Source organism: Leptodactylus fuscus, chromosome 6, assembly GCF_031893055.1.
Source record: "Leptodactylus fuscus isolate aLepFus1 chromosome 6, aLepFus1.hap2, whole genome shotgun sequence".
Taxonomy (NCBI): Eukaryota; Metazoa; Chordata; class Amphibia; order Anura; family Leptodactylidae; genus Leptodactylus; species Leptodactylus fuscus.
The window spans coordinates 178,591,097-178,606,160 of NC_134270.1; the positions used below are offsets into that span (position 1 = coordinate 178,591,097).

A 15,064-nucleotide genomic window follows, 5' to 3' on the forward strand; every position below is an offset into this window, starting at 1 on the left:
TACAATATACAGTATACATACAATGCACCTCCCCAGAGCACATTACATTCATTAATGTTACATTTTTGCCACTATTAGTTCTATGCAAATCAGGCAGTAGGTGGGCAGGATTTAGCCCCACGAACAGTGATCTAGGCTATGTCACAGCAGTGGGAGTATCAATGATTATCCCATGGTCTGATATAGTAAGAGTCTCAGTTGCAAGAGCATTGCTCCAAGGAGCTTAAGGCCCGCCCCTAGTGCACCAACTACCTCAATTACAAAAGTGACAAACAGAACAAAGGTATAACGTCACTGTGATATCACTGTAATGTGCTCTGTTACCAGGTGGCGGAGTTGAATATATTTGGGGAGGTGGTAGACTCCCTTTAATGCACGTCTTACTCATGCTCATATGGATTTATAGAACCTTTAAGTCTTTATATATAAAAACATACAGGATGGGGTTGAGACAACTGTTAAGGTAGGACAGACAGACAGAAATCTCATAGATAATGTCATCGATATGTTGGTTTTGTTGATCGATCACTACAAGTGGCCAAAAGCAATATGGAAACCAACAAATAAAGAAGCAGATGACTATGGCCGCTATAACGTAATACGGCCTCTGGGACCTTCTTGGTCTTTTGACAGTTCTCAGCTTGAAGAAGATGAAGCCATAGCAAATTACAATAATAGTGAAAGGGATGATGAAGATGAGAAAACATTTCACCACTTGTGTCATTCGCTTGAAATTTAAGTCATTCACTTTTCCGATACAATCAGAAGTGTCAAAAGCGATGTGGTCAAGAAGAACAAAGGGCGTGCTCAAGATCAGGCTCAAGATCCAAATCATCTTACAGACCTTCCAGACTTTTTGAGAAGTTCTACGAGTCTTGGACCAGAATGGCCACATGACTGTTACACAGCGGTCAATGCTCATCGCAGTTAAGAAGAAGACACTGGCGCTCATGTTTACTATCAATATAGAAACGCCTATCTGGCACAGGAGGTAGGCCAGGTCTCCCTTTAAATGCATGGCCCAGTCTGCAATGCGTAGAGGAAGTGACATGCAACAAATGAAGTCAGCGATGGCCAAGTTATGGATCCACACGGCACTGAGGGTCTTCATCTTTGACACGGTGATCCAAATGACTAAACCATTCCCTACCGTTCCAAAGATAAATGTGACACTGTAGCAAATGATTGGGAATGTTTCTGTCATTGGAATAGAAGTATTGTAACCGACACCATCATCAGTGAGGATGTGGTTGGTCTGGTTGTCCATGGAATAGTCATCCATATTGAACTTTGTCCTGAAATAAAAATCGAAAGATATAACTGTATTGGAAAGGGTTACTTTTGCTCCATGATGGTTCTTAAACTTCAGTTTTGGTTTTCTCTTAGCTTTGTAGAAGGCCTTGGTACTTGGTCAGATAAAAGGGTAGAAAGTTGATTCCAAACCAAAGAACACATGACCGGGCAAACTACATTCAACTAAATGGGGTTAAATGTACACTCAATTTTAGCGGTCCACCTCTGGTCCAACACTGGTCCAGAACAATGGACCACCCATTGCTAATGTGAACTTAGTGTAACCCATTTGACTTCAGATGTTTACTCAAAAGGATGCATGGGAATTACAGGTATCCCAGAGAGGAACCTGTAACACGTCGGCGTTCTATCTACACGAGGAAGGGGTATGTGTTTTTTCACTAAGCCCCGAAACGCGTTATCCTAAATAAACAAGTTTCCTACATTCCACCTGTGTTGCTGAATTTGAGGAGTGCATCACCCACTTTTTAAAACATCAGTGTATCCACCCATCAGTCACCTCTGCTGTGTGTGTGTGTATATATATATATATATATATATATATATATACACACTCACCGGCCACTTTATTAGGTACACCATGCTAGTAACGGGTTGGACCCCCTTTTGCCTTCAGAACTGCCTCAATTCTTCGTGGCATAGATACAACAAGGTGCTGGAAGCATTCCTCAGAGATTTTGGTCCATATTGACATGATGGCATCACACAGTTGCAGTCGCAGATTTGTCGGCTGCACATCCATGATGCGAATCTCCCGTTCCACCACATCCCAAAGATGCTCCTCTATTGGATTGAGATCTGGCGACTGTGGAGGCCATTGGAGTACAGTGAACTCATTGTCATGTTCAAGAAACCAGTCTGAGATGATTCCAGCTTTATGACATGGCATTGCATTATCCTGCTGAAAGTAGCCATCAGATGTTGGGTACATTGTGGTCATAAAGGGATGGACATGGTCAGCAACAATACTCAGGTAGGCTTTGGCGTTGCAACGATGCTCAATTGGTACCAAGGGGCCCAAAGAGTGCCAAGAAAATATTCCCCACACCATGACACCACCACCACCAGCCTGAACCGTTACCGATACAAGGCAGGATGGATCCATGCTTTCATGTTGTTGACGCCAAATTCTGACCCTACCATCCGAACGTCGCAGCAGAAATCGAGACTCATCAGACCAGGCAACGTTTTTCCGATCTTCAATTGTCCAATTTCGATGAGCTTGTGCAAATTGTAGCCTCAGTTTCCTGTTCTTAGCTGAAAGGAGTGGCACCCGGTGTGGTCTTCTGCTGCTGTAGCCCATCTGTAGCCTCAAAGTTGGATGTACTGTGCGGCGTTCAGAGATGCTCTTCTGGCTACCTTGGTTGTAACGGGTGGCTATTTGAGTCACTGTTGCCTTTCTCGAACCAGTCTGGCCATTCTCCTCTGACCTCTGGCATCAACAACGCATTTCCGCCCACAGAACTGCCGCTCACTGGATGTTTTTTCTTTTTCGGACCATTCTCTGTAAACCCTAGAGATGGTTGTGCGTGAAAATCCCAGTAGATCAGCAGTTTCTGAAATACTCAGACCAGCCCTTCTGGCACCAACAACCATGCCACGTTCAAAGGCACTCAAATCACCTTTCTTCCCCATACTGATGCTCGGTTTGAACTGCAGGAGATTGTCTTGACCATGTCTACATGCCTAAATGCACTGAGTTGCCGCCATGTGATTGGCTGATTAGAAATTAAGTGTTAACGAGCAGTTGGACAGGTGTACCTAATAAAGTGGCCGGTGAGTGTGTATATATATATATATATATATATATATATATATATTTATATATAAATATATATATATATATATATATATATATATATATATATAGTGTGTGTGTGTATTCGTATGCTAAGGTTATTCCTTATTACTAATAAGTCCTGCAGCTCATTGCATTATAATCTACATACAAGATTCTCACACTTAAGATACTCAAGATAACTTGCATGTTCTTACCTTTGACCTGAGTGCCGGTGACTTTCCTCCGTACTTGCACAGCTTTAGATTCTGCAGCATTAACAGACCGTGTAGCGTCCAGATTATTGCAGCATACAATACCGTTTTTGGAAACAGATATTGAATCCTATGACTTCTAGCAAACATCTTGATAAGAAGATGACATATACCGCATGTCCCCAGTGACTGCTGAGAACCGGATCAGATAAGATGTCTGGATACAGTAACTGTTGTATTCTATGTTATCCATCTAAACAGATGTAGGGTTTGTTTTTTTTTGTTAAAGGAAATTTTTAGGGCATCCCCACCATTATTATTATTCTTCTTATTAATAAACCTGAAATGAGGAATTATAGTTACGCCCCTGGGATCTGAAGATGATGCACAATCCAGGGTCGATACATGTTTCCACTTCTACTCAATAAAACTCTAATCCAATAGTCTTCTCTGTCCTCAGAATGGTTCCAAATCCAAAGTTTTTGACAAAATGTAACAGTTAGCCTGTGCTGGTTCCTTATTATCCTGTCTGAGATAACGATTAGGAGCTGCAGCTCTTGGGAAGATCACCAAAATGTAGAAGATGGGGACTCATCTGCTGCACAGTCGTCCAAAGTCCATGAACTACTGAAGACTGAAGGCCATCTCTACACACCAGTGTCCATTGCATTCATTCGGTTTACGTTATCTCCATCATCAAAGTCAGCCGGATCGCTCAGGATAACTTCGACCCTTTTAGGCATGGATGACACAAAGTTTTCTTTAAAGCCTTTGCTGATGAAGACGTAGAGTATGGGATTGCTAGCATAGTGGAAATAGGCCAAAACGGTGGAAATTTTGGTCATGATGAGGTCAGTTCTCCAATTTTGATATCTAAGGGACACCAGTGACCATGCATGGTAGGGAAACCAACCAACAAACTTATCAAAATAGCTGCTATGATCATGAAGAGGTCGGTGTGATCGACGTCTTCTAAGGGTTCTCAGCTTTAAAAGGATCAGTCTGTAGGAAGCAAAAATAGTGAGAAACAGTACGGCGAATATGAAGATATTCCAGGCAACGAGCTTTACGTTTTCTGCTATTTTGTAACGGATTCGGTTTGGTGTATAATAATCAAAAAAACATTGTGAAATACTTGAACATTCAACATCAAAAACCAACTGATAATGACATTCAATATCCACATGAATCCCGAAAGGGTCCAGGCCAATTTTTTGGTTCTACATATTTTGGCCCATAACGGCCACATACAACGATCAAGACTTATGAGGACCAAGAAATGGACGCTTGTTACCATGTTTGTAAACAGCGCCGTCAGAATGATGCTGCACAGGTAGAAGTAATAGATCGAATAAAATCCGCAGTATGATGCAAAAAATAATAAAGATGCAGGTAATGAAGTCCACAATGGCCAGGTTGAGGAACCACACAGTGCTGACGTTCTTCATCCTAAATCCAGAAATCCAGATGAGCAGACCATTTCCAGCTGACACCAATAGAATAGTGATACTGTAGCAGGTAAGGGAGGAGACCTGGATTACAGAATAGATAGTGAAGTAGGATGGTGCCCTGATGTTAATATAATCACCATCATGGAAGTGGTCGTAGGGTTCTTCAGTCATGTTGTGGATATCCATGGTGGCCCCAGGGCTGTCACGGACAATGGATGCTAATGATGAAGGTAGGAAAAGAATATATAGAGTCATCTGTGAATGGAAGAGAAAACCAAGAATCTACAGTAACACAGATATAACATGTAGTACAGAAATTCAACAAAACTTTGTAGTTAACGCAAAATACCCCAAAGTGATTTGGTGAAGTTCCCCCGAGCGCCCAACACCTGGGTACAAACCCCAATAGAAACACCCCTACTTATTTTAAAATAATTATGGCAAACATATTCTACTAAACAAAAAATCCCACCTAGAATACCAAATTATTCTATACTTTACCCTTCTATACACAAGTTACAGGTGTGCACCATGATAACAAGGTCGAGAAAGTGTCATGATTTTTGACAAATATGTGCAGAAAACTGGCTTGTTTTTTTGTTAAATCTCCCCTCTGTGTACAGAGATATATATCCTACTTGTGTTTGGATGTTTGTTCCTCAATCACGCAAACACGGTTGAACGGATTTGCATGAAATTTGCCACATACATAGATAGGAACCCTGATTAAAACATAGGCTACTTTTTATCCCGGTAAATGACGTCACTACACGACCGCAGTGAAGGAATTTAGGTTCACTCAACACTAAAGGACCTGTGATGACGTCATCATAGGTCCTTGAGCCATTCTCAGATAAGATCATGCTAGGCAGTGGGCGGAGCTATATGGACAGTGTGAAAGCTGAAGAAAATGGAGTCTCATAGAAGATCAGGAGACTACAGAACATGCAGGCTGTGTGTGGGCAAGAGGACTATATCGGGTGTACAGTTTCAGTGAGTACGACGGGGAATGTGTTGTTCTGCTTTTGATGGGGGATTTCAGCAATATCCATTCAGCCCTTTCAACGCAGAAGCTGCTCAGACAGTCACATAACCAAACAAATGTAATCACAATTGCCCGATGTAGCAGAGTTTAGGCAGCGCTGTAGCACACCTCTGTAGGCTCTCCATATGCAAACATGTACATACAGCTGGGTATTCTATGCATATGCAGCGATGTAGCAGAGCCTAGACGCGGGAGTAGGCTGATCGAACTGTGGCAAATTTCTGCAACATCCGTTCTGCTGTTTCCAACACAGAAGCTGCTCAGACACTGACATAAGAACACCCCTCTAATCCAAATGGCCAGATGTAGCAGAGCTTAGGCAGCGCTGTAGCAAAGCTGAGTATGCTCTCCATATGCAGAGATGTACATACAACTGAGTATGCTGCACATATGCAGCGATGTAGCAGAGCCGAGACGCGGGAGCAGGCTGATCATCCACAACAGCAATTGGCTAAATATAAGTGGCTCAGCACCAACACCAACCCGCAGACGAATTCGCGGGCACATGCTAGCTTTTAATTGTCTACACATATACATATGGTTGTGCTAATGGGATATCCTCTCTAAACTGACTAAAAGACTAATTCTTCTAAAACCAATTCAATAGAATATCGAAACTTTCCAGAAAATCCTGTGACAGATGGCAACTAACCACCCACCCCACTCAACCCCCCCCCCCATATAGCGGCCACCAACTAAGAGGAAGATGAGACTCCATGGACTGTTGTACCCCAAATCAACCCCCCCACACCTCCCATACCCACCACTCACCCCCCCCCTGACTACCCCCCCCCCCTCCCCGCCACACTTTAATAGCTTAGGCAATGCCAAATATCTATTCGGACGTGCCAGTAAAGCTTGTTTGATTTGATTTGATTTGACTGGCAGCTACAAATAGACACCTAGAGGGTAGATAGGATTTCACCAGATCAAAACACGCTTACAGTATCTGGAGATACAGTCCTATGAAAAAGTTTGGGCACCCCTATTAATCTTAATCATTTTTAGTTCTAAATATTTTGGTATTTGCAACAGCCATTTCAGTTTGATATATCTAATAACTGATGGACACAGTAATATTTCAGGATTGGAATGAGGTTTATTGTACTAACAGAAAATGTGCAATATGCATTAAACCAAAATTTGACCAGTGCAAAAGTATGGGCACCTCAACAGAAAAGTGACATTAATATTTAGTAGATCCTCCTTTTGCAAAGATAACAGCCTCTAGTCGCTTCCTGTAGCTTTTAATCAGTTCCTGGATCCTGGATGAAGGGATTTTGGACCATTCCTCTTTACAAAACAATTCAAGTTCAGTTAAGTTAGATGGTCGCCGAGCATGGACAGCCCGCTTCAAATCATCCCACAGATGTTCAATGATATTCAGGTCTGGGGACTGGGATGGCCATTCCAGAACATTGTAATTGTTCCTCTGCATGAATGCCTGAGGATTTGGAGCGGTGTTTTGGATCATTGTCTTGCTGAAATATCTATCCCCGGCGTAACTTTAACTTCGTCACTGATTCTTGAACATTATTCTCAAGAATCTGCTGATACTGAGTGGAATCCATGCGACCCTCAACTTTAACAAGATTCCCGGTGCCGGCATTAGCCACACAGCCCCAAAGCATGATGGAACCTCCACCAAATTTTACAGTGGGTAGCATGTGTTTTTCTTGGAATGCTGTTTTTTTGGACGCCATGCATAACGCCTTTTTGTATGACCAAACAACTCAATCTTTGTTTCATCAGTCCACAGGACCTTCATCCAAAATGAAGCTGGCTTGTCCAGATGTGCTTTTTCATACCTCAGGCGACTCTGTTTGTGGCGTGCTTGCAGAAACGGCTTCTTTCTCATCACTCTCCCATACAGCTTCTATTTGTGCAAAGTGCGCTGTATAGTTGACCGATGCACAGTGACACCATCTGCAGCAAGATGATGCTGCAGCTCTTTGGAGGTGGTCTGTGGATTGTCCTTGACTGTTCTCACCATTCTTCTTCTCTGCCTTTCTGATATTTTTCTTGGCCTGCCACTTCTGGGCTTAACAAGAACTGTCCCTGTGGTCTTCCATTTCCTTACTATGTTCCTCACAGTGGAAACTGACAGGTTAAATCTCTGAGACAACGTTTTGTATCCTTCCCCTGAACAACTATGTTGAACAATCTTTGTTTTCAGATCATTTGAGAGTTGTTTTGAGTAGCCCATGATGCCACTCTTCAGAGGAGATTCAAATAGGAGATCAACTTGCAATTGGCCACCTTAAATACCTTTTCTTATGATTGGATACATCTGGCTATGAAGTTCAAAGCTCACTGAGGTTACAAAACCAATTTTGTGCTTCAGTAAGTCAGTAAAAAGTAGTTAGGGGAATTCAAATCAATAAAATGATAAGGGTGCCCATACTTTTGCACCGGTCAAATTTTGGTTTAATGCATATTGCACATTTTCTGTTAGTACAATAAACCTCATTTCAATCCTGAAATATTACTGTGTCCATCAGTTATTAGATATATCAAACTGAAATGGCTGTTGCAAACACCAAAATATTTAGAACAAAAAATGATTAAGATTAATAGGGGTGCCCAAACTTTTTCATAGGACTGTATCTAGTCAAGAGGAAGAGTACAGAAGGACATGTCTATGATACAATTCATTATCAAATGGACTCAACTTTTAATTGATTTTCTATAAAATTGTTACTATACTGTCACCTGTATACATGCAAATGATCAGTAATAACTGTCTTACTGACTGTGTACAGGAGGAATTGATGTAAATGTTGTCTCAACCCCACTTTGTCAGTGCTCCATCCTTGGGAAATGTAAGTGGTTTTATTCTTGTATTTTCCTGGAGTTCTCTACAGAAGTTAAAGGGATTCTACAATTAAAACTTTTTTTTTTGTGGATAAGACGTTGGAATAACCTTTAGAAAGGCTATTTGTCTCTTACTTTTAGACGTGGTCTTCGCCGCGCCGTTCCTCAGAAATACCGGTTTTTACCGGTATGCAAATGAGTTCTCTCGCAGCAATGGGAGCGGACCTCAGCGCTCAAACAGCGATGAGGGCGTCCCCACCGCTGCCAGAGAAGGGTTTCCAAACTCCGCCTCCTCCTTCATCCGCCACGTCCTGTTCAATGTCTTCTTCTGGCGCAGGCTCATAACTTCTAACAGAGTAGAGCAGACTGCGCAGGCTCACAGGCCACGGAAAAATGGCCGCTAACAATACTTTGCAAGCGGCCATTTTCCCGTGACCTGTGCGCCTGCGCAGTCTGTTCTGTTCTGCTAGAAGTTACGAGCCTGTGCTGGAAGACATTGAAGATGACGCGGCGGACGAAGAAGGAGGCGGCGCTTGTAGACACTTCTCTGGCAGCGGTAGGGACGCCCTCATCGCTGTTTGAGCACTGGGGCCCACCTCCATCGCTGCGGGAGAACTCATTTGCATACCGGTAAAAAAACGGTATTTCTAAGGAATGGCGCAGCGGAGACCACGTCTAAAGGTAAGAGACGAATAGCCTTTCAAAAGGCTATTCCAACGTCTTATCCACAAAAAAAAAAGGTTTTAATGGTAGAATCCCTTTAAATGTTCATTGACTTTGGAGATTCAGAATCCGATATCCCTGGAACATGTAGAGAGCTGATAAGAGACAACGGCAATGTGACTCAGACAGGATGATGAGATTAGGTCCATCTTCTTTGCAGTTTTTCTGTGACTGTATTTGGCCTCGGTATTGGGCATTAGCATGCCGTTGCGATTTTCTTCTGCTGATTAGACCCAGATGAATGGACCTCTTTAGTAGGAACTCCCGAACCGCAGAATCCAGCTGATTTTCGGTTTTGAGTGGAGTGGCTGCTTGGACATGACACACCTCTCCAATCATTTGAATGGGAACCACTGTAGATATCCGACCAAGCAAGTGGGGACACCCACTGATCATCTACTAACCCCAAATATTGTGGATAGGGTGTAATCTGTTATGTTTGGACAACCCCTTTAACGTCACTTCAGTGAAATCATATTGCAAGACCACTTGAGTTTCCTCCTGTGCCATGAAAAAGTTTAAGGCCGGGGTCCCATGTTGCAAAAGTGCTGCGTTCTGTGAAAAACTACGATGAGTGTCAGCCACAGTCTCTTCCACATTGTTCTTTGGTTGTGGCTCGCTACGTGGGGCCTTAAGCTGGGTTCACCGTATTTTGACGCAAAATCTGTCTCAGAATCTGGCTCAAAAAAACGCCTCCTGTTGAATTCAATGGAATCATTTTAGTATTTTTTTTTTTTTTTTTTTTTATGGTTTACCCTGTTACTGGGGCTGATACATTACCTCCGAATATTAACTGCAGAGCTGATTTGGGCCCATTAGGACCCAGCAGGTTCTGTCATTCCTGCTCATCCCCCCTGTGAATCACATGACTGCCGGGTCAGGAGAAAAGCTGTATCATGGTGGTCCCCATAGCTGTACACACAGCTCTCATTATCAATATACCTGCTAAAGTGACGCACATACACAATATATATATCCCTGTGTCCAAAAATTTCTAAAAAAAAAAAATAAAATAAAATCCCACGTGATGAACGCTATAATGGGGAAAAAAAAAATGAGAGTCCAACCACCATTTTTTGGTTATTTTGCCTCCAATAATGGTCTGGATAAAAAGCGATCAAAGCAATAGATATTCCCCATATTGGTATAAATTAAAAAACTACATCTGGCCCTGCCAACAAAAAAGACACCTTATGCATCCCTGAACATGGGAAATATTAAAAAGTTAAGACATTTTTATGTTTTGCCTAAAATTGTACTATAATGTAAAAGACTATATAACTTTGGTATCTCCATAATCAGACTGACCCCTAGAATAATGATGATCTGAAATTTCGGACTTGACCAAGAACCCTATAAAAACAAAGACCATAAGAAAGTCACACAAACTCAGTTTCTCTCTAATTCAACCCCGTTTCCTTCCAGCTTCCCAGTACACCTTATGGAATATTAAATGGTACCACTAGGAAGTGCAATGTATCAGACAAAAATGAAGACCTCATACAGCACTGTGACCGGAAAACTAAAAAAGTAATGGATTTTGGAAGGCAAGTTAGTGATGGGAAATAAAAGCCATTATAAGCTGTAGACTGGGATCTACAGTATTAATTACACTGTTAATTATTGTCCCCTACACGGTGCAATGAACTTCTATAGACCATCTGCCCCCAAAGTGTGCAATAAGTGGCTGTCGATGATCTTCTTCTATGCTGTGCACTCTGCGGGAGATGATCTTTGCCTTACACTGTAATGTGAGCCAATGTAGATGATCTTCCCAAACACCGAGCTGTGAGCTGCAGGAGATGATCTTCCCCTACAGTATATGAGGTCATGTAGATGATGTTCCCTTACAGTATGTGAGGTCATGTAGATGATCTTCCCTTTACATTGTACTGTGAGCTGCAACAGATGATCTCTCTCCTATGCTGTGATGCGAGTTACTGTAGATCAGGGGTGGGCAATTCATTTTCCCATGGGGCCACATAAGAAATTTTAACGGTTCTAGAGGGAAATGCGCACCACGGCAAATTTATCTCCACCCACTTCTCAGATGACTCCGCCCATTCTCAATCATTTTTCCATGTGCCCCACAAAGTAAAATCCTCCTACAGTCACCCTAAAATTATACACCCCCACATTATAACATTTCCCTCCAAATGTCCCACATTATTAAGTCCTCTCCTGGTGCCCCAGTATAAACCAGCAGAAACTAGAGGGGACATTAAACTGGGGCAGCTGGAGGGGGGCATTAAACTGGGGCAGCTGGAGGGGGATATTAAACTGGTGGCAACTAGAGGCAGACATGTCCCCCTCCAGCTACCCCCCATGGTTTAATATCCTGCTCCAGCTGCCCCAGTTTAATGTCACCTTCCATCTGCCCCCTAGTTTAATGTCCCCCCCTCCATGTGCATTCAGTTTAACTGCCCCCCTACATCTGCCCCTAGTCCCCCCTCTTGCTCACACATGCTGTCTCTTCTCTCTTTATCATCCAGCAGCCCCCATTACCGGCAGCTTGCAGCAATCACACAGTCCCGTGTAGCTCTGCCCACTAATGAGTTATAGCCTATCCTGGTGATAGGCTGTGATGACATCATCACAGGTCCTTGAAAAAAATTCAACTAGCTATGCGGGCCGGATAGAAGCAGTCAGAGGGCCGGATGTGGCCTGCGGGCCAGACATTGCCCAGGTCTGCTGTAGATGATCTTTCCTTTACATTGTACTTAGAACTGCTGTATATAATCTCCCTCTATAATATACTGAGAACTACTGTATACGATCTCCCTCTATACTGAGCTGTGAGCTTCTATAGATATACCACAAGTTTGTTGATACAAAATAAGACACACCGTTTTCAGATTAAAAGCAAGAAAAGAGCGATAAGAAGGTCACAGCTGAATACTGTCCCAAATTATAGGAACATGCACACATTGACTATGCAACATAATGTTTGAAATATAAAGCATACACCGTTGATATTACATAAATAGACACAGATGCATCTTGACCGACGGGACCTGATATTTTTGCACTTGAAAAAGGGCCTAGGTCTGGACCGAAACGCGTTGTGCTTATCTGTTTTTTACCTACAGCAATAAAGAAATTTTTCTTGGATCCTTTGGCTTGTGCCTTATCTCCAGTGAGTGCAGATCCCACGATCAAGACCTAGGGTCCCTCTTGCTGTCCATATAGTTGCAATGGGACCATTGAACAAAGATGGTTGGTATCATGTTGGTACAACTACCTTTACATATCTATGAAAACTGCACAAAAAGCAAGTGCAAGCAAGAAGAGAAATTAGAAAACCATGAGCAAAATGTATATATAAATTATAAATCTTTATTAAGTACAACAAAATATGTGAATATCAAAATTGGGCAATATCCATCAGTACAAATATATAGATGGAGAGACAGATACAATTTGACCTATCTCCATACTACTAGTAGAAAGAAATGGGGGTTGGGAAAAAAAATCTACCAGAGCTTCATTGATAACAACCAGCCTAGTAAACATGGTCAGCTATGAGATACTATCAGCTTACCCAGGGACATGTTTGAGCAACATGGGTGAGCCCCTTTGGGTGCGGTTTCCATAGGCGGCCTGTAGCAAGGGGGAAATGTCTTCTGGCGGCCTGTAGCATTTCCTCCAAGCAAAGGGGGAAATGTCTTCTGCATTTGGGTTGTCCCATTGTCACACACTGGTATCATTGACGTTTTTTTCATCGTTTCTCTCATTGAAGTCTCCCGGATCGCTAAGGATAATTTCTACCCTTTTAGGCATGGATCTTAAGAAGTTTTTTTTAAAGCCCTTTCCCAGGAAGACGTAGAGTATAGGATTGATAGCACAGTTGAAAGATGCCAAAATGGTGGAAATTTCGGTCATGACCAGGTCAATTCTCCAATTGTGATATCGAAGGGACACCAGTGTCCAAGTGTGGTACGGAAACCAACAAACGAAGAAACTTATCAGAATAGCTGCTATGATCATGAATGGTCGGTGAGATCGACGTCTTCTAACGGTCCTCAGTTTGGAAGCAATCAGTCCATAGGAGACAAAAATAGTCAGAAACGGTACGGCGAATACGCAGATGTTCCGCACAATCAGTATTACATTCTCTGCCACTTTGTAACTGATTTTGTGTCGGGTATATCGCAAAACACATTCTGAAACGGTAAAAATATCGATGTACAAACACATTTGCAGGGTAAAGATCATAATATTCAACAGCCACATAAATCCTGAGAGGCTACAGGCCAACTTTTTGGTTCTGTGTACCTTGGCCCAAAAAGGCCACATGATTGATACGCAACGGTCAAGACTTATCAGGATTAAGAAATGGACACTCGTGACCATGTTCGTGAACAAAGCCGTCATACTAATGCTACACAGGCTCAAATAATATTCTGAGTGAAAGCCTAAAATCCTTTGTAGGACGCGAAAAATAAGAAAAATGCAGGATATAAAGTCCACAATGGCCAGATTGAGGAACCACACGGTGCTGACGGTCTTCACCTTAAATCCAGATATCCAAATGACCAGACCATTTCCGACCAATCCCAAGAGAATGGTGATACTGTAACCAATAATGGAGAGGATCTGTACACACAAATACATGGCGTCGTATGTTTGTATCCCAACGTTAAAGTATTCACCCTCGAAGGAGTAATCTGTGTAAAAGTAATAATAAGTTGTCGTAGTCGCCGTTGCATTCACGTTACGGATCTCCATGATGGTTCCAAACGTCCACAGATGATGAGGATGATGCTTACTAGTGATAAAAAGGTGGAAAAAAGAAGAAATGAAAGCACCGTCTATGTTGATGACAAAGAACCTACGTGCAGATAAAACCAGGTATGGAAGTCTAAGTGTATGAGCCCGTATTTGGATGTTTTTGGACTCACTTCCGCACTAACTGTCCAGCAGTCCCTTGGACTCTGGGGTCATTGCAAGTTGTTTAAGGATTCCCAGAAGACACCAGCTAGCATTTTGTTTTACGGGCTGCCTTTCCTTTACCCTGTTCATGTTACTGTTCTAGTCCTATTGATGTTGCAATATTTAGTTAGATACTTCCACAGATACTTCCACAGAACATGAACTCAACTCTTTCAATGGCTTTTGTTGTGTTCTGTTCTAAGATATAACCCTTTACCAACTTGCTGCAAGTAAAGTTAAACTTTGTTACATCTATAAAAATGTTACATATGTACAATGTATAGGCAAAGCGTTGGTTGGCACCTAGACTTCATGTAGAGCCCTTCGATGCATCAAGGAATGCCCAACCCTAGATGGCAAACCAATTCTAGACCTATATGGTGGATCCAATAACATGAGGGCAAGCAAAGAAATCTACAAATCTAAGCCAGAAAATAGAATTATTACATGTTTTACCAATCCATGTAGAAACATTCTTTAAATCTAAATAGTAGAAGGAGATAGCTAGGACTATTGTATAGGGGTTTACCATGACAACAAAATTAGGAATCGCCCAATCAGAGCATTCCCTGTACAGATATTTTGAGTCTGCTAAGAGATTTCAGCTCAGAATTCTGAAGAATCAGAATTCAGTTCTGCAGTAGAATACAGACTGTAACTCAGGATCAGTAAAAGATAAATGATACAATCTTGTTACAATGTTGATTGATTCTATATATAATCTTAAAGGTGTTAACATAAATGTAAATTAACATCGCATTGACCTTACTTACATTTGAGGAATGAGTTTATT

The 15,064-nt window shown here is 42.1% G+C and overlaps 2 protein-coding genes and 1 pseudogene across 2 annotated transcripts; all 3 read right to left on the bottom strand.

The window, feature by feature from the left end:
• Window positions 1-400: 400 nt before the first annotated feature.
• Window positions 401-1,282, bottom strand: LOC142210183 (C3a anaphylatoxin chemotactic receptor-like). Its single transcript, XM_075279209.1, has one exon. It carries the CDS (start codon window positions 1,280-1,282, stop codon window positions 401-403), a length of 882 nt encoding a protein of 293 aa, XP_075135310.1.
• A 2,671-nt stretch (window positions 1,283-3,953) lies between these two features.
• LOC142209891 (N-formyl peptide receptor 3-like) lies at window positions 3,954-4,943 on the bottom strand (annotated as a pseudogene).
• An 8,086-nt stretch (window positions 4,944-13,029) lies between these two features.
• On the bottom strand, window positions 13,030-14,067 carry LOC142210185 (N-formyl peptide receptor 3-like). The gene has a single exon (XM_075279210.1). It carries the CDS (start codon window positions 14,065-14,067, stop codon window positions 13,030-13,032), a length of 1,038 nt encoding a protein of 345 aa, XP_075135311.1.
• Between the last annotated feature and the right edge of the window lie 997 nt (window positions 14,068-15,064).

Excerpts from the sequence above, each read along its gene's own strand:
- LOC142210183 (XM_075279209.1), bottom strand. The coding sequence starts at position 1,282 with ATGGATGACTATTCCATGGACAACCAGACCAACCACATCCTCACTGAT.
- LOC142210185 (XM_075279210.1), bottom strand. The coding sequence starts at position 14,067 with ATGGAGATCCGTAACGTGAATGCAACGGCGACTACGACAACTTATTAT.